General features: G+C 36.9%; 1 protein-coding gene across 1 annotated transcript in view; it reads right to left on the reverse strand.

The window, feature by feature from the left end:
- Positions 1-20,982, reverse strand: part of MYO3B (myosin IIIB) — a 207,385-nt gene that overhangs the window by 56,704 nt on the left and 129,699 nt on the right. The window contains exons 33-35 of the mRNA XM_058809484.1: positions 12,536-12,656; positions 5,565-5,628; positions 4,543-4,681 (exon numbers count right to left, since the gene is read on the reverse strand). Coding sequence (XP_058665467.1) covers positions 4,543-4,681; positions 5,565-5,628; positions 12,536-12,656 — 324 coding nt within the window. The remainder of the gene's footprint in view (positions 1-4,542; positions 4,682-5,564; positions 5,629-12,535; positions 12,657-20,982) is intronic.

Raw genomic sequence — 20,982 nt, forward strand, 5'->3', positions numbered from 1 at the left:
TTCATGATTTATATTCCCTCAGTGTAAGATTAGTCTCAGTGGAGAGCTTAAAAATGATGAAACGAAAGTCCTGTTTAAACAACCAAAAGTAATTCTAAATAGATTACAAAATCCTTCCTTTAAATTCCTGAGTGATAGGATTCTCAAAGGAATGGCATTATGTGTCAATATCATCCCCTCTGCCAGTGAAAACCAGTTGAAAGTTCATGCAGTATTTCACAGTACATATGTAGTAGTGGTTTTGTTTTTACTTAGAAAGGAAGGTTTGTTATAATGAAATCAAATAGGAAGCTGAGTTACACAAACGGCTGAATGGCTTGGATTGATCTCTCTCTATTTGCACAAAGTGAAGTGGCATCTTTTGTTACAAGGCACACCCAGATCTTGATACCACATTTGGTGTGAGATACTTCCTGTTCTTTACTCTAATACTATGATATCACAGTCATGCTGGGATATTGAATTTCTGTGAATACAAGCATAAAAAGTGCCTCCATTTCCAAGTCACTACTGCTTATTGCTTTGCCACAGTCATTAACATTTTTTCAAAAAATGTAAAAATAAGAATGAAATGAGACCAGAGTTAAAACTCTACTACAAAATTAAACCACCATGCAGTATAACATACTTCTCTATATTTAAGCACCTTTCACTTGCAAGCACAAGACATTGAATCAAGACAGTGCTTTGGATTGAGGCAGTTTAAAGTATTTTCAATGATAAAGTCTGGCACCAAGAAAACTGTACTCTGAAGCAAAGATCAAACAACCAAGCCACTGCTCTTTTTGGCTTGGGTATTTTAACATGATCATACCTCTTAGCATTAAAGTTGGATCACTTCTTTAAAACTGGAGTTAAGTCTGAACTTCTAATGAAGTCATCATTATTTTTAATTTCTTGTTTAGGATGATGAACCTGTAAATATCATCTGTGTGATGACAACCACAGAGTAACATTTTGGGAATAATGTCTCCAATGCCCCTACCAAAACTTGTCCACAGTGGGCAAGTTGGGCAGCAGCTTGCCTCCCCATCAAGCACTAACTTGACATATTTAATTATCTGCTTGTCCTTCATCAGTGCAAAACCCAGTGACTTCATATATTTCTCCAAACATAGCACAGCTAATTCACCAAATCCCATTTTATGATTGGTTTACCAGAAAGGAAGAGATAAAATTATCAACATTAAAAAAAAAAAACAACAAATTGCAAGAAAAACATTAAAAATGGGTCACTGACTAATGGGACTCCAGCCTGAAACATGCCAAGCCCTAATTTCCACTAGTTTTGAAAATATAAAAGATTAAAGAATCTAAAATCAAAGGCTGTACTGAAATGGACTATTCACTGCCTCAGACTGTGGCTATAGAAAACACTGAAGACTATACTTCCAGACCTCGCAGAATCATGGCAAATTTCTCTACTTTTCACAAAGTTTCAGCATTGCAATGTAGGGTGTAAGGCATAAACTGAACATATCCATAAGTCACATTGTTCTCCCACGAGAGAATGTCCACGGCCAGAGGCTCTCTGTGTATTTTCTCATTTGTTCAAAATGTCTGTGCTAAGCAAAAAAAATACATCATCGTTTGGTCAATGCAGAGATACTATTAGCTTTCCTTTTGCAAACGTATTTCCTTTGCATCTCAGAAAATCTGTCACATTTACCTTTGAAGCAAAGTTACATTGGTCAATTCCCTATGAAGCACTCTTCATTAATAATTTCAAACATCCTCATTTTCTATCTCATCTATGAGAATACCACTACTTGGCCTCTGGAGATTATATTATTTCGATTCCTTCAGTTCTATATTGTGACTAGAATAATTAACTTCTGACTTAATTGTTACTAATGACTGGACTCTCTGCCCAGGCTCTGTGTACAGCAGAAATGTTGGAGGGAATCCTCAGCATTTCTACTGGTCTTGCCCTAGTGCTCTGGCAGAGTGCAGGGGAATGTCTGTGCAGGGTAAAGCCAGTCCCTGTGACTCTACAGAACCACAGCACAGGCACACAGGCATGCACTAGCTGTGCTTGCAGTTTGGCCATACTGCTCAGTCTTTCTATGACCCAGTGAGAAGGCTTTTGATGTGAAAAAGAGGCTTTTGTCTCTGTATTAATTACAGAGTATAGTCTTTGCATGATTTTTGTGGAAGTATCCTTCTCTATTCTTCCTTTGCCAATCTGTTATTAAGAACAGGCAGCCCGTGCTATTAGACAGCCAGATAAGATATGAGAGAACAGACCGCTCGATTAATGCAAAAACACGCAAAGTGATATCAACCATTTTGTCCTTTTGTGTTCTGTCCCCTCTTGACTGAACTAGACCTCACCTACGAAGGCCTCAAGACAAATAAGCAGCCTGTCCTTCCTTTTGTGCTTAAGCCTGCATACAGTCTTATTCCTTAAGCAAACACCAACACTGCTTCATAACTGGGTCATGGACCAGAGCAGAAACCTGTCACATTCCCTTTCCCACTGGCCTTTGTATTTCAGGTCCAAGCACCACCAAGCTGGCAGACTAGTGCTGTCTGTAATGTAACTTACAGAGAACTAAAAACCAGTCTCTAACATTGCTGAAAAATTTTTCACTATGAAAAATAACAGTCTTTGCATTGTTTGGACTATGTACTGGGCAGCTTTTTAGCGTGAATAGCAGCTTATGTGGTATCACCCGACACTGTAAAGCTCACATATTTTTATACATGCTTTCTTGTTCCAAAGAGATATTTCCTATTTCACTTTGTTTTCACAGTAGGTGTAGGAATACTACCTGCTTAAAAGTGTACTTCATACACTACAGCTGAATACAGACCGAGCACCAGGTGAAAGCATCTGCATCTCTGAATGCAAGCCGTGCTTTTAAAAGCACTCAAAGAAGTTATTATTCCTCACCAGGTTTACTTCTTAATAGTTACTCACTGAAGTGTGATTTATATGATCATCTATCTGCATATTTTCATGCTTATCTAGGAAACTCCTTACTTCTCTGCATTTGCATGCTAATTCATTTAAATATAGATGTCTCTTCAATAGTTCAGATCAATGTTGCATTTATCTCCTCTTCAAATTTTATTCTTCTATCATTTCACATTTTTGAAGACACTCTAGATTACTGAGTAAGGGTTTTGAATTATGTTTGCTAAGGGTGTAATTCTGCCAGTCTTACTCTAATTGTTTTACCTCAGACACAAGGTCTTAGATTTCAAGGAGACCAGTTGCAAGGTAACATACAATATGCAGTGAGAGTAAAGATGATGGATTTGGGCCCTGACTGCTTCCCTCAAGAGGATTTGCTGCAATGAAGATATTTCTGCTTGACAGGTTTATTATTTAACATGCAATAATTTAAGATAGCAATGCAAACTTTCCCTGCAGTTCCACACTATGGATTCAAAACCAATATGGACTGAAATACATGAGGAGGGAAGAATGGATTTCTCAATCTGCTCTGTTTAAATACTATTCACTTTTTAGCATGGAAAGCACATTATACCTGTTTAAAAAGAGAAAACCATTGAATTAACAGAACAAGTTGCCTATAAATACCTATCTTACCTTTACATTGAAAAGGTAAAACATTGAAAATTAAACATTGAACATTGAAATTAAACATTGAAAATCGTTTTACTGAACTCTGTAAAATTTAAACACATAAATTGCAGGATTGGAGTTTAATTATGCAGATAAATATTTGTAGATTTAGGAGATGAAAGGTGTCCCATTAAATAAATAAACAAACAGTAATGTTAATTAATAGCATGACATTATAAACAACTAATTTTCAGTATTAATCTAGAAATTAATTTACTATCATATACATTTTGGCTCTGGTTACAGATATCACATTATCAATCTACTTCATGTTAAACTGTGAGAGTTATTCTACAGTCTAGTAATAAAGTCTGCATTCATGGATTTGCAAAGATAGGATGATTATAAAACCCATGATAAGAGAAAAGTATTCTGATAAGTAATGATTTCCTGGAATATCTAAAGATAAACCAGGTAAAATTTTAAACATGTCAAAATATTTTACTTTAAGTTTTGAAACTCTTGCTGAACATAACAGCAAATAAAAATTTAAAAAATTGCACTGCAATGATTGTAGAAGTATTGCCGATGTTCCTGTGCTGCTGACTGAATCTCTGTGTGTGAACGAACCAGTCATCTTTCATTCTGCCCAACAGGAGAGATTTCATTTCTGTCTTTGACTTCTGAGGTTGGAAGGCAAAGGAAAGCTGAAGCTCTTGAAGGTAGATTTGATTTCATTAAAAGGGTATTTTGAGATTAGTAATGACACTTTTAACAGAAAGTGTATTTTAAAAATCATTTTACTTTTGCCTCTGTAATATAGAGACTTAAGGGCTTTTTTATATTTCGAGAGTGAAAGTGTAGAGAAGAAAGTTTTTCTATTATGTTTCTGCCTTTCAACGAATTGTTAAATGATCTCATCAATATATAAAGCAAGTTACATGCTGGCAACTTGTGGCTTATAAGCAGTAAACAAAATATCTCTGCTACTTTTATATATTTCTTACCTCCTTTTTTACAGGTTGTCAAGAGACCTGACAACTGATGGTCTGCAACTGTCTGGGATTGGCTAATTGATTGCGAATCATTCGTTTCAAATGAATGTTTTAGAATAAATGGAGAAGCAGAAATCTCATCCAAATTATTCTGGAATAAAGAATGCTGGTTTAGGCACATAAGAAATGTATTGATTCCACTTGCTTATGATAACTTACAGCTGTGATCTCATAGAGAGCAACTTGTTATTTTCCAAGACTCTCTGAAGCATCTAATGCTAGATTTAAGTTACACAAGATTCTTGTGGCTTTCAGCAACACCGACTTAGCACCCGTGTCACAAACATTTGTTTACTTTTTTCCATTTAACTTATTTATCCCCTTTCCTCATGCAGTTAAATCATAGCATGCACTGTATGCTGATTTCCTCTCATAGTTAATTTGTATCTTTAGAAAAAGCTATAGGAAGGTATTAATCTGCTTAACATTTCTAAGTACATCATCCAAGGGATTTTGTTTTTTTAATCTTACATATGCTCAGCAGAGTTACTGGCAAAAACTGTACATTTTCTCCATTTCATCCTTTCAACATCAAATGGTAAGCAGCAAAAATTGGATCAGACTTCAAAGACTATGCTGTGCTCCAAGTCACAGAGCGACTCCTCCATTTCACATATTGAATTCAAGCAGGATATCAAAGTGCTACCAAAGAACCTCAGGTCCTTACTAAAAAAGAGTCTCTAACATCTGTAGAAAGTGAAGTGCACAGACAAATCACCTCAGGGAGCAGCTAGCATTTATTCTCAGCAGCAAATTTCCAGCCTTTTGATTCTCTTATTCACTGTACCTCCCTGTCTCTCTACAGAACTAAAGTTCTTAGCAAGCAGGCTTTTGTCTCAAAGACTTCAAAACATCACTAACGGTTTCATGTTCAGATGGTTATGCCAAGCAGACATGAACACATTGCAGAACTGTGGACTCAGGAATTTGAAGTTATAATGGGATGTTGTTTTAGAATATAAACTTAGTAGTACCTTTTTAGTTTGTTTGTCAAGAAAATCAGGCACCACATGAGAAGACTGGTTACTGGTTTGCTGCCTAAAAGCGAAGAAAAAGAAAAAATTTAGTTTAAATATTGTAATTTCTTCACTCTTATAAAAGGTTTACTGGCATACACACTTTTTTTGTTGATTTTCCCTTTTCTCCCTCCCCCAATTTCTAAATGTGCACATACAACCCATTCAGAAAAAAAAAACCCAGACCAGTCCCATTTCCTCTTATAAGAAAGTGCATACTGTTAAATACAGCAACAGGTTATAAGCAATGAATTTGTCATTAAAAATTTGTGTGTCTGTGCAGATGTGTAAAATGAGTTTACAAGAATTTAATGAAATTGAAGTAATGTATTAATTTGCTAAGATTTTATATTAATTTTTTTTTCCAGGGCTGTGAAAAGCTATTTTCACACAATTCAAACTTAGACACTCGAAATCTGATGGATGAGCAAGAAGTGAAACACATGTGCTCTCCTAAAGCCATGTGGGTTAAAGACAGAGCAAGAAGTAAGATGTATTAAGATTCTTTGGCTATATCTGTTACTATTTTACCATCACATTATGTCTCCATAAAAATATTAAAGGCCAACTCCTACTTCATTAATGCTGATTAAAGTAACATAAAAACCTTCTGCAGGCCGTGATCCTCATTGTCAGCCCTTTGAAGTCAATGGATTTCTTCAACAGTAAAGTCCATCCAGACGGAACTTGTTTCAGAATCTCCAGCTATGCAACACCAAAGAAATTGCTACCAATTTCATTTAGTAGATTAAAAAATTTGAGGCTCATAGAAATTATTTGGTATGCTCATGGTCCTCGAACTGGGATTCAAACAAAGACTTTTTCATTGTCAAAACTGAATGAAGTTCATAAACATGGTAAACATTCATCTTTCTGTAATGTTTCAATTTTGTGAGGGAACTTTTGACTTGCATGTCAGATAAGGGGAATTTAAGTCCCCCTTTATTCTTTGACACAAAGAAAGAGAAGAAAAACATTTGCCCTAAAATGTAAATTGAATTTAAACTTGTGTTTTCCTTGGAGGAAAGGAAGGGGTCCATTTTAGAAATGCATTATCATTTAGTACTGGCACACTTCTTAAAGTAGAAAGTAAAACATATGTCTAGGACTGTATTTTACACTGCATTTGTGCATATACTATATTATCTGTAAAGTTCTTTATTACTATTTATCTTGTATATATATTATTTAGATAATAATTTATTTAGTGTCACTGGTTAGATAACCTGCCACTTTTGCCCAAAATTTCCTCAAGCATTTTTGAGATGGTGCACTCCCCTTTTCCCCAGTATTTCTGAAAATAAATCAAATACAAGGTAAAAATTATTAATAATCCTCAAATACCAATTTGGTGGATGTCAAAATCAACATTTGCTGTCAGATTAGTATGTTGCAAATGGCCTGCAATGCCAAAACCAGACTGAATCATCATATAAATTTAAATATTCAGATTTTGGAGTGGCTTGGATCTGGATCTAAATAAGCAGCACGAAAACAATCTTTGTCTTCTACTAAAAAAATACACAACCTTGCACAGCTAGGACCTTATATAATTGTTAAAGCACAAAGACAAAAATCAGCAACTTCTCTTCTGTAAAGCTTAAGTTAGCAAAAATCAGCCTCTGGAATTTGGAAGCCCCTAAACTCTGTCAGAATCCCAGTGATGCATTGTTTCTGATTAAAACAATCCTAAATCGGGTTGTATTTGCTGCAATGGAGCCCAACCTTCCACAGAATTACTGTTGCTACCAGAAGTATGCACTTGAGTTCTAGTTGTTACTCAGGAGCTTCCCATTGCATTTTTCTTCCCTTGTCCTGACAAGATGGGGAATGGCAGAACAGCTTGGTGGACACCTGGCAGCCAGCCAAGCTCAGCCCACCACAACATCAAACTGGCAGGGAATGCTTCTGAAAACGTGGAATCAGCTGCAGATCTGGGTTCATGAGCCTGGTTTCAGTCAGGCAACTCAACAATCTGCTGCTGACTGTTCAGCTACTGAGCTGTAATACGCCTCAGTCTTCACATACAGGCTGGCTATAAATCACTCCACTAGCAAGAAACATTGGAAAAAGAAAGAAACATTGATTCTTAAGGTCTGTCTACACATCTGTATAGTGTACAGACTCACTATCCTTAGCACTGAAAGCAGTTGAACTATAGCAACATAAATCTAGTAATGGAGATTAACTTATGCTGGAGAAAAAATACCATGTTTTGGAGTTACTCTGGCCATTACCAGTATTAGTAATGGCCCTTTCACTTTCGTTATTTAAATGCTTTGGAAAATGTTAGAAACACTACTGGGTATTCTACTAGAAACAATATAGTTCATTTTGCAAAACCAATATTTTATGGAATAGAAAAACTTCAATCCTTCCAGCATGGGTAGATGAAAAATTCCAAAGGGGTGGGAAGGAGCAAAAAACTAGATGACACTAGAAAACTGTGCCCTAATTCCCATCTACACCTTTGAAAGTCCTGAGTAACTAAACTTACGAACAGTAAAGTAATTAGAAGCTCACATGACATCAGAATCAGGCCCATGGATTCTACTGCATGCCACAAGGATTGTAGACTTCCTATTTTCAGCACAAGCAATAATCTCAATGTTTGCTATGATTAAAAATAGGAAAGTGAAGCTATTAAAGGAAACCAGAATGCCTTTATACCAGCTTATCTTGTAGAAAGAAATGAAAATTAACATTCAAAAGATGCCTTATACAAGAAATTGTGATCTTGCAATGTGATCTTGATGAAAACTGAAATCATCCAAGGAGAAAGTATGGGAAAGGTGTAAGGGAATAAATTACCAAGACCCAATGGCATTCTTCTGAATATTCTGAAAAAAAAAAGGTTTAAAATGTAGAGATGTGACCCTTTAAATCAGCTCTCCATGAAGAATAGAAGCACATCAACATAGTGATTATTTTTCTTTTTGTTTTAATCAAAAGAATTCTTGGAAAGTTTTGTTGTTGACTGACAGAGCGAACCTCACTTTAGTGAGATGAAGGCTGCAGATCAAGTAAAAGAAACCGCAGCAAAAGCAGAGGAGCTTTTATAGGAAACAGGAGAATTCACATGAAACCAGTTTGCAAATGAATTTGTGCTCATGTGACTGAAATCATGTTTAATCTCTCAGTGATACACAGGATACTGTGATTATGCGCTAATCCACCAGTGCCCATGCAGGTAAATCCACATTTTGTGCTATTTCAATGGGCCTCCAACTGTAGCAAACCATTGAGAAATGAACCTCACTCATTCTTCAGGCACAGCAACAATGCCACTGCAAGTAAAGCAAACGTGGAGAATTCCTCTAGATCCATCTCTATACTTACTTCCCATACTGATGCAGCAACAGCTGGCGGCACTACGATGCCATAAAAGCTGGCTTGCAATGCCAAACCCACTGGCTCAGAAATGTTACAGTTCAAGAAGTCACTATGTGTTTACAAATCATAAAAAAATTTTGACAAATCATCTAAGTCACGCCCATTTTCAGAGAAAAATCAGCTGCATCTATTTTTTTCCCCCATATATTTGCTTAACTTGATTTTAAAAACCTGCAGTGGTGGAGCTGCCAAAACTCTCCAAGGTAACCTACACTGGGTTTAACTCAACTTACCATTAGTATTTCTTGATGTCTAACCTAACATTCTTGCGCTGCAATACAAGCCCATTATTTCTCTCTTGATTCTCAACAGAGAACAGTTTGTTTTCACATCAGCCTTTCATGACAGGAGAAATAATACCATATGACCCTTAGTTTTTCATCTTTCTTAGACATCTTCCTTTACCATGGTTTACAGAGATATGTGATCATTTTTGCTGCCAAAGGACTTGCTAATTTTCTTCAAGGGCAGTCTCTAATATAGTACCTTAACCAAGTCTTGGCAGTGACGACAAAATGTTATGATGCGCACGTGAGTTGATGTATCCTCACTGCTAGTAAACCTTCCAATGTAGATTTTTGCACTATTGACTTTCATATTGCAGTTCATTACATTTCATGTAACTGCTTCTAATTTCAATCTTACCCTCTCAAACCCTTGTACCACCACTCCCTTAGTACTGATACAAATTTACTAATAAGATTCTGCTTCATCAGTCAAGCCATTAGAGAGCAGAAATAGACCCATTTCCAGAACCTGACTTTCACACACATACTTCCTGTAGAAAAATGCTGATAATTATTCTTTATCTATAATTTTTTAAACATCTAAGTTGGTGTGCCTGTGTAGCTTTGTACAGACTATTATACAATCTTGGTTCTACAAGGCTCATGTGAATGTCATTACTAAAAATAATGGTTTTGAGAACCAAAACTGACTAAAGCCTGGACATGACACAAAATAGGTAAAAAGAGAAAGATACAAGGGAAAAAAAACCACAATGAACTCAGTTCAAGAGTGTGAACTGGTGTTGATGTCCAGTATCTGCTACTCTTAACACACAGAGCTCCAAAGGAAACCAAGGAGCAAGGGATACAAGACCCAACTGATAAGAAAGTCACTATGAGGAAACAGTGCCTTCTACACAACACAGCATGATGGCACATGTGTACATGTAGCTAACTTATATTGTGATGTTTAGCAGCCAATGAGCTATAGTACAGTGAGCTAGGAAAAAAAAATTAACAATATAGTAAGTGTTTCCCAGGGGAAGTATCAAATCAGTATTACTTAAAACAATTTTCATTTGGGAAGGAAATGGAAAAGATGATCATGGTGGAACACGAAGGTTACAGATACTTTGATGGGGTTCTAAAGGGATTTAAAGATATTTAAGAATGACAGCTCTGTCTGAACAAGAAGATGAACACGGTAGCATAGATTAAGGTCCTTAGTCACTGAACTGTAGATTATCCTGCTAAGCAAGAAAATTTATGAAAAATATATTCACTAAAGACATGTCAATCTAACAAGTTCAAATCACATGATGTTTAAGAAAATTACTTCTCACTTCTCCATAAATTATTCCTAATTAGCTCAGAAGATCCCTAACACTAACTTGAAATTTTAGCTATGCCATTGCAAAATACAGCATTTTTTATTTCTGCAATGATCAATTGCAAAATGGGGGCAGGCATTAAGTAAGGTTGGTGTCTGTGCTCTCTTTGTGAAACAGGATATCCCATCACACTCCTCCCTTTTCTGCTGCCTATTCAGCTCTATACAGAATGGTAAATCAGCTATTCAGCTGTTGTAAAAATGGCTCAGAAAGGCTTCTACTTTCCTCATTTGAGCCATGTTTTACTCATGTCTTGATCATGTTTGACTATAAAATAACTGCCCCTTTCAAGGTTTGATTGTGATTCAGTTCCTTGATGACATGCAGGCCTCTCAGTGGCTGATGATGGCAGGAACAGGCTTGGCAAGTGTTTCATACAAGTGTTTCATACATGCATGGTTTTTGGGGAATAATTAAAACTTAGCATCAGCTTCCCAGGTACACAATTATTCCCAGGATCCTGTTTCAGCAGGAGTCACAAGCACTTCCACAGATTTGTGAAACTGATGGAAAAACATTTTTTCAATCAGACAAAGCCACTTCCCTGCTAACATTTACATTATCTATTTCTACTCCAATCAGAGATACTTGCCAACTCTCAATGCATCCTTAGTTACCTATGACATCAGCTTTGCATTTAACTTGATAACCAAGTCAAGCATATAAATGCATGAAACATTTTACATGTAATACTAAATGAACAAATGTGTGCATTTAATTAGAAAGTCATGTCATTTATTAGCTTCAGTTTGCTTATGTCCTGCATTCACTGACTGAAGAGCATGAACTAGGTGTAGAGATTCAATTTCTTCTCCTGAATTAATTTTTTTAAAGTATTCATTTCTTCTAAACACTTTGAAATTCATGACTTAGTAAAACTGAGTGCTTTACATATAACAGTATAACTCAGCTTTTACACAGATCTTTAAAAGAGCACCAGACTGTTGCTCTTTTAATCTCTCTGTAATTAGGAACTGCCAGCAGTAATGGCACTTTCCCAACTCCAGGCAAAAGATATTTATCTATCTGACTGTAAACTGCAACCAGGACTGGGTGCAAGACCTGAATTGCCAATCTATTTTACATGGACATTTTCAGGTCGGATATCTAAATGCATTTAGACACTGATTTCAGTGTCAGTTTGGTGGCTAAACATCTTAATGTACATAGGGAAGTTAACAAAAGTCAATGCTATGAGCATACATGGAAAAAGAAATAACTGTTAACTTCTCCAGAATGGCTTCAGCAGGAGAGATCTCATAACCCTCAGTCACTGAAACTAATGAAAGGGATTAGTCCTGCAAACCCAGCCACCCGCCCTAGAACAATGCTGGTGACTCAAACGTAACAGATCCCTTTTGCCTCTCATAACTAAGCAAGTGTCACAGGAAGATTTGTCTGGAGTGACCCCATTGCTTTAAGTGGTAAAATACCTCTTCTCTTCAAGAAAGAGAGCACCAGCATGGTTTACAGCACTCCTAGGCTTTCTGTCAGTGACAGAAAGTGTCCATCTGCTCTTGACAGCTCTTTTCCCTGTCTCATTGCTGGTCTGCAAGGAGCTTTTTAGGCACAGAAGAGTAACTTTCTTCTCTTGGACATTTAATAACATGCACTGCAGTGAATGCTGAAATGCTGAGCACTTGCAGTTCTGTCTGCAATCTGCAGTATTCTAGGTACTTACAAGAAGTGCACAAAACCAGGAGAGCAATCCAGAGCAAACAGCACATTTCCACTAATTGGGAGATCACTGAGATGACTAAGCTGGAGGGAGAACTTGCTAACCTACACGTGGTCACCCTCAGAATATGGCAGATTTATAAGAGCTGGCTGAATCATGATGACAAATCTGCTCCTTTCAGATCTTATTGCGTGGGAAATCACTTTTGTTAAAGAACAGATAGTAAAGGATTCAACTTACCAGTCTTCTTCACAACCAAAATCAGAAGTAGAGCAGCTGCTTGTAAGCTGAGGATCTGCTACACACTCAGCGCTGGTTTTCAATCTTGCATAGTTTTTACGAACAATATATCCCCTAAAAGCTAAAAAACATTGAATCAGGAAGATTTTGCATAAACTGAAACTGGCTCTGCAGTGCAGACCTGAATGTCCCCAGCTTTTACTGAATTTGTGTACAGGAACACTTAGCAGCCCACAGGAGTGACCCCCATGTTTGCAATGCTACCAACACCCAGACATTCTACAGGGCCTTACACTCTCACTGTTGACCACTTGGCACAGTCCAGGCAAGGAAAACAGGCCTCAAAAAAATAATGCATCTAATTTAAACATTAATCCAACTCAGAATGTATTAAAATAAAATCACTCCCAAAATAACTTCTTTAATCACAACTTCCCTTCGATTTAGTCATAATTTTACAAAACCAGAAGCTTAGCTTTCTTTTACTGTGGGACAATAGGGTGCAGAGCCAGGGACAGATATATTCAGTTTGTCTTCTCCTGTTTTTTAAATTAACTGTAACCACGATAAAACGTTTAAAATGCCTCTCATAAAATCAGGGAAAAAATTTATAGACATTAGAATTTATACCATTCCTAAAAAAAGAAAAAAAATCATAGCGGAATGATATGGTAAATAAAATGACAATTAATAACATTTTGAGGACAGCTACATCCTTTATTTCCATAGATTGTCTCTGGGTTTGGGTACCTGAATACCATAATTATTTCTATAGTTCTAACTTGCATTCTTTACACCTGTGAACAGTAATAAAGCTCCAGCACAAACCAAAGATAATGATGCATACTGCACTTAGGAAAAAGGACTAAAATGGCTGCAATATAAACTCACAAAATTTAAGATTTGATTTTGTAGGGTTTATTTCAAGCATTATTTTAAGTAGAAATAGCTAAGGGGAGAAAGGACTTAATAATGAAAAAGTAACTACAGTATCAATGCCATTGTTTCAGTGTACAACAAGCTGAATAAGGCTGAGGGCTGTGAGAGAAAGGAGCTGTGTCCAGCTTAGTCCAGCAGGACTGCAGTTTTAACAGTGAGACAGTATGTAAAAGAATAGTGGAACTAAGCTGAGGAGATAGGATTTTCTTAAAAATGTTTCCTGTCCAGGACAAGCTTTTATGCACACTAAATGCACACAAACCAGAGTAATTCTGAAGATTAAATACCCAAAGAAGAAGAGCAGCCCTCCCATTGGGGTCCAGGGTTACATACTAAAGGCACAGATAGGCACAGAAATGAGGTCTAAGGCAATCTCATGTAGGATCAGGATCAACACTGTAGATTGCTGAAGGAAATCAGGATGTAGGACAAATACTGAATAAATTGAGGAACGGAGAAACTGATCAGAAGATTAACAAGATTTCTCTGTATCTCACACTTCTGATTTTCTTATGAAAGCACTGAGGTTTCTGGGATAAGAAGCAACAAAAGTTGCCTTTTAATGAGAGGTTATGAAAATAAACAACCATTCACTTTACAGAACTCATGACAGAAGTTTGACCTGCTGAGGTGTTGAACCAAATACAGAGCTCAGGTATCCTGAGGCTTGAGGAACTTACCACCCTCGATACTCCCAACTAGGAAAGCCTCCTATCTGGCAGAGATGAGGCAAGCTCTCACTTGTCCCATGTGGTCAGGCTTCCAATCCTTAACAATCCCCTACTGACCAGCCAAGATCCCACTCTGCTATCAGCTGCAGAGACAGCTGGCCAGCAGCCACCTCTCTGCAGCTGAAACATGCTGAGTGGCAATCACTCCATGAACTACTATAAAGAAGCACTGAAACAAATGAACTGATAAGATAATCTTCACTTTTATCCTTCGTATCTTTTTGTACTTCTTTGTATGTGTAATCAACCCTGATAATTCCTGTGATTTTATATTTAAATACTGTTTTTCTTTTTGTCAGAGATTCTTACTAATGTCCATATAACCATTTTGGTCTTTGCCCCATCCACTGTGTAAAAATCTGCTATATCTGACTTAATAAACACAGTTTTTGCCCTATCTTCTGTTTTCATAGGTATTTTCAAAATCAACTCCTCTTCCCACAAGATGGTTTCTAACTTTCTTCCAAATTACCTTGAATTTGAAAGGTAAATAGCTGTATTTTTCCTACTTTTGACTCCTGGAACAACTGAAGTACAGGGTAAACAAACTTTTTTAAGACTCTCAAAAGCTTCATCAAGCACAAGTAGGCCTGCATCTTTTCAACATTTATTAACAGGGTCTATAATGCTTCAAAAGAAATACATATGCAGAGAATTCTACTGGGGCAGTCTAAGAGGCTGGGAAGCTGCTCCATCACAGCAATTTGCATTACTGACTGGTGCTGGTTTTGACACTAAGCACTTGGCTCAAAGAGTGTGAAATTAGCAGACTCATGTTGCTACTGCTCCATGAACAATCACTGCATCATTGAAGAAGAATGATTACCAGCTGTCACCTCATTTTCACCTTATTCAGTCTATATTCCAAACTTTCCAAACAGCAACAGTAGCTTTAACCCTAATCTTTACATAGCCAAAGATGACAGGATCTGACAAGCAACATAGGAACTGAACTTAATTTTAACACTTCTATTAGTAACTTGGTGTTAAATGCTTTATGTGCCACAAATTAGGACATGAATTTTTACTTCTTGTACTGATCATTTTTCACACTAAGAGTTTTCTGTCAGTTTCAGCACCTAGCAAACCAAGAATCTATTTACTTCAGGGAGTCTGAGATGTGGCATCTTGCAGTTTAAAACTTTTAAGGTCTAAATACCAAGGCAATATACACTACATACAATAATGCACAATTCCAGATAGGAAAAGTCCAGGCATTTGCCTTCTGGATCCCACAGGAAATATAGAATTACAGAGCAAATTGTGAAGCACAGTGTAAAAAGATCAAAGCTAAACAATCACAGGTCTATGAGAACTATAAAGAAAGGAGATGAAGTAGTTTTAAAACAGTAGAAGGATTAATTCTCAGTCATTAAAAAATTATGTGAAACAGACTTTTTCTACACATACACATTTTTACTCTCTAACATCACCTAAAATAGCATATAACAGCAACTTAGAAGTGAAAGCTAATGCTTGCTAAAGAGAAGGTAGTTGATTTCCTAGGAACAACACATCACTTTCTTAATTTGTCTAGTTAAAAGAGCATTCAGCAACTTAACTAACAGCATCAGAGAGAAATTAGAGCCCACGAATCTGATTATTCACTCCATGCCAAATTAATGCTAATGAGCAGTAGATGGCATAGAGTCACATCCTTTGTTGGGTGCCATGAATACTTCCTCTCTTTCACTTCTCTAGATGGATATTGGGTGATGCATGTTTAACAGCAGAAAAAAACTGCTAAGGTCTCCAGCAGAAGTTTATGAGAAGGAAGTTATGAATTCTCATGTCCAAGCAGTAACTATCATTAACAGTGACTACTAGCAAGACTCACTAAAGCTGTCATCAAAGTTGGTGCCACTGATGCACATCAACACTTGGACCTGGAATCCACAGAATCACAGAATGTGCTGAGTTGGAAGGGACCAACAAGGATCATCAAGTTCAACTCCTGCCTCAGCACAGGACCATCCTCAAAGGTCATATCATGTGCCTGAGAGCACTGTCCATATGCTTCTTGAGCTTTGTCAGGCTTGGTGCTGTAACCACCAAGTACCACAGTCTCTGATCTTGAGACTTGGTCAAATAAAAAAGTGAAGATGACTATGAAATTCTGGCAATATCAGAAAAGAAAAGGAAGAGATTTTATTGTACATTGTCCCTTCCTGATTTTAGCATGAAATCCAGTAAGAATAGTCTCCATTCTTTTCTCCTCAAAATCAGAAGAAAAATAAGACATTTGGAGATTGACAGAGCTTAGCTCAGAGATGGGGATGGAATATAAAACTACAAGGCCTTCTCACTTTTCTAAAATGCTCCCTGCATATGAGCATTAGAGACATACTAAACATGAAGAATTACTGGATGCTGTAAGCTAGTACAGGACACAACGAGATGGGAGAGTAAAGTTAACCAGAGCTGTGCAGCCTGTACAAACTAGTCTGGTTTACCCTGACTGGGAAATTAGGATAATATGATAAATCAGTACAGCTGCCATTAGGAGAGACATGTCTTCAATGTTTTTTTACACTGAAAAGGTAGTTAGAAAAAGGAAAGCTACTGATAAAAAAATAGGAAAATGGATTTGCTACTTAGGAGTCGTTTTCAAGAAAATTTTAAAGAAAACAGTTGTTGATATATTTTAAAGTGCTTAGAAGTTTTTGGAAGATTTTACTTGTGTAATTCTTACACCTATACAATGGTATTAGCTGAGTGCATGTACACACACACACATATACATAGTAATACAAATAGATGAATAAATATTGGAATAAATATGCAAAAAATACTTCCTTGTCTTCTACTGAAACTAACATTATATTTTTGCTGCTGCAAGTCCCAAAGACAATGCTTTTATTAAAATCTTACATTTATTATAAATGTAAACCAGTAAACTGCAGCTGTTCTCTGTCCCTCTTTTTTATTAAAAGGGAATAAATTTGGCCAGAAGTACAGTTAGAGATATGTAAGCAACACTTCATCAGCAGAAGTTACAGAAAGAAAGCAATTTACAAGGGGTGCTTCCTTCTGAACAGCCATCACTTCTTACTTAAGGAAAAGAGCCCAAATGTAGAGTTCTTGATAAAGAACTTTCTACTACAGTATGACATATGGTGAGTGTGCGAGCACGTGTTGGAGGAGGAGATGGTGGCTCAGTGGATTAGTCGTTTGCCTTTCACCTCTGGAAGCATAGTTAAACTCACTCTTGACCAGAGCTGCACAGTATATTCCAGATGGCTAAAGTGGACCTAATTAAAACAAATTCAGTGATGTCACCTCAGATCTAAATGAATTGCATGCACCACTCATTTGGCATTTGGCATTGTCAGTTCACAAATAAAATAACCAGATTAAAATCCCCCCTTAAGTCTTTTGGGACAAGTCACACTGCATGGAAATACATGCTATCATAACTAGAAAACATACTTTCATAATTGTATTATCTGTTGCTTTAAATTCTAAATTCTAATTATTCTAAAATAAACATTTTATGAGACTTACATGTGAGGTAAATAAATGAAGCAATATTTCAGTCAGATGACTCAGTGGACATACACTGATTTAAACTAGCTGTGAATCTGGAAAATAATTTTTAAAAATCTTTGACAACGTATTTTTCCCTCATGTAGAATTGAATTGTATTGCCCTCTCATGTGAACTGAAACACTGTAAATTCCAATTACAAAGAAATACTCAGAAATGCAAAGTATTGTCAACTCAAACACTTAACACAAAATCATCCTTTACAATTTGTTTCTGAGTTAAAAAGTAGCATTTTCTAACCCACACAGTTTGAGAAAGTGCAACTGAAGTAGAAGGAAAGGTCTTGTTTATCCTGTGTACCATTTTAGCAATGAGTCTAATAACATCTCTATATTCTGAGAACCTGAGATGTAGATATGCTGAAGTAGGGTAGCTGTTTCTTTCCCATTTAATTTAAATTCACTAATATTTTGTTTCCTAGTGAGGATTTCCCCCCATCTGAAATAATGACTTTTTTTCTTGTAATATAATACACTCAGGAATTTTATCCTCATGTATATTGTGAGCGTTGTTTTTTTTCTAAGTTTGTTTTTTCTTCCAACATTTCTTCAATGGATAGTGAACTGCCGGGCCCACAGAGATCTCCAGACCACCAGCTCATGTATTTGAAAGGCATCTGTTTATTTTTAAAATGCAAATGCAGCCTACCTCAAAGACTGACTCGCAAGAAATGAACAATCTGAACAAGTCAAGAGGTTTCCAATCAGGAGCTGTGTTCCTCCTTTTTATCAGGCTATGATCACTTGCTGTCAAAACCACTTAAACAATATCCTGGAACCTGAATGAAGTCCCCCCACAATTAAAATGAGCAGGATAATCCTGCAAGAATTATTCAGGCAAATCATTTTTCACACAGTTTAAAGTAATGATAAGGTCATTTACAAAAGAAATCAGCGCCTTTGAAATGCTGACTTGTAGGCAGAGGACTGCCTGGAGGAGGGCCATAGATAACAGTGAAGACTGGCCTCCTAACACTACCCTTGCAGTCTTTGGAACTGATTCTGATGAGGAGAAGGCCCAATAAGGTTAATACCCCTACTTTGATCTCTGTCAAAGCGTACCAGCAAGAATTAATTTACATTTCAGATGAAAAAGGTTGACAGCATGAAAAGGCATCTTGTTTCTGGTATGTGAATGTGCTGTAATAGATCGGGAATTCTGAAAGGAAGTTCTGAGGAAGCTAAAGGGATAAGCTGAGCGGCTGCTTTTATTGGGAAAGAGATGAAAGGAAAACAAATTTCAATATGCGCTGTTCTGTAGAAACATGTAAGCCAAATGCTTCCTAAATTCCAAGGCCTGCTTGAGCGGGGCAGGGGGGAGGGAAAGGAGAGGCAAGTACATATAGTTTAATTATATGGTTTTGCTAATGTGGATGACGAATGCAAACAATTTATCCCACTGCCTGAAATGGCTCTTTAAAAAAAATACAAAAATGACTGTACTCCATTTTACTAGAAAGCTGGCTTGAACTACCCCCACACTATAAGATGTGCAGAGAAGGGAGAGATTTAAAGTACCTTTTGTCTCCATGTCACCAGGCACTTGGACTGTGTAATGTTATGTAAACAACACAAAAACTGTCAGTGTATTGTAAAACCTGGAAAATGGTCATGATTAGCAAGCATAAGCTTTGATTTGAAACAGAATAATTAGCATATTGAGAAGAGAAAACCTGCACAAGAAATATTTTCAAATAAGAAGTCCTAATATAGGTTTCCAAAGGCAGAGAGAAAAGTGTTGAGCATTACTATCATTATTGCTGTTATTGTTATTACTATTACTATTCCCATTCTACTACAGTACCAAAGACAGGAAGAGCAGCCAGCCTAATTAATACAAAGGTTCACTGTGTCACTCTTAACCCTGTAGTCCCTAATGTTTATTCACCTAGGCTGATTACTGAAACAGTCAAGTGCCAGGTTACGAAGGAAAACACTGTGTGTGTTGGAGAGAAGAGTACTAATAACATTCCTCCAGCATTAGGTCCAGAGGGCTCAACAGAGTTCCAATTGACTCCCACTGCCTCTGCTCTGCCATGTTTAACACAGTATTTAAAAGATGGCAGGAAGCAACAGAGCTCTGAATGTCTCCCATGTGTGCTAAGAGCAGAATACGTCAGTGCCTTCTCTCAAGAGCTAAAATTCTGACTGGATAAAACTCTAAGTGAGAATGTCCCCTGCAGCATCCAAGTGATAATGCTACACACAAGCTTCCTATTGCACCTGAGGTAGCTCTCATCTTAAGGAGCTGCTAATAGTGAGACTGTCATGGGTTAACAGTTTCACTTTCCTTTCTTCAACAACAGGCTGTTGTAATCAAAATTCAGGTATGTATATACTTGTAAAGGTAGCAAATACTCCAGGAAATAGTGGCAGGGGGATACTTTAAGATCTTCACTCTGCACTATCATGAAAATAACTGAAAATGATAACATAAAGGAAAGGAAGAATGAGAGAGAGTACTTGTGCAATCCTTTGGTGCTTGTTGCTAACACAAGAAAAATTTTCTTCCGTTCAATAGAATATACTGCATTTAATCCTAGAGCTTCATGATTTTACATAGCAGCACATATGCAAAGCTACAAATTATTATTTGATCCTAATGATATTCTGTTCCTTTTGGTAACTAGAATGGCATTCTCTTTTCCCCTGAAAGTCACAGTAATGCTTAATTTCAGAGTAGCCAACTAGACAACACAAAAATCAACAAATTTACTTTGTTGATTTTTTTTAATACATGAGAATGGTTTGAGAACAAGTAAAAAAAGTATTACAACAAATATTTTTCATATACATTTCAGACTGTAAGATACAGAACAAGAAGTAACAAAGCTTAAGGAATTGTAGCACAGGAAACTGGTAAAAGTGATATCTTGGTTTATGTGTAAACCCAATAGTTACAATGGTTTTTTATCAGTCTCAATCCTCGAACCTGGAGTTGGACAGAGAAGGGGTACTGCACTGCATCATATGGAGGCTGCTTCATATTGGCAGCATCTGAAAACACCATAGAGTTCACAGCATTCACAGCACTAGTTCTTAGATTTCTGTGCCATATGGTACTTTGCTCTCTACTAGAGACCTACACAGCCCTATGGGCCTGTTCCTCCAATAATCTCTTTAAAGTTTATTCAAATTCATATTGATATGGCTGCATAGGAGTCTGGCAGATTGTCAAAAGACTGGCCAAAGCTGGCAAAGCCAGCAAGCAGTCATGACAAAAACCTGGCAA

The sequence above is a fragment of the Ammospiza caudacuta genome, chromosome 8 (genome assembly GCF_027887145.1).
Source record: "Ammospiza caudacuta isolate bAmmCau1 chromosome 8, bAmmCau1.pri, whole genome shotgun sequence".
NCBI lineage: Eukaryota > Metazoa > Chordata > Aves > Passeriformes > Passerellidae > Ammospiza > Ammospiza caudacuta.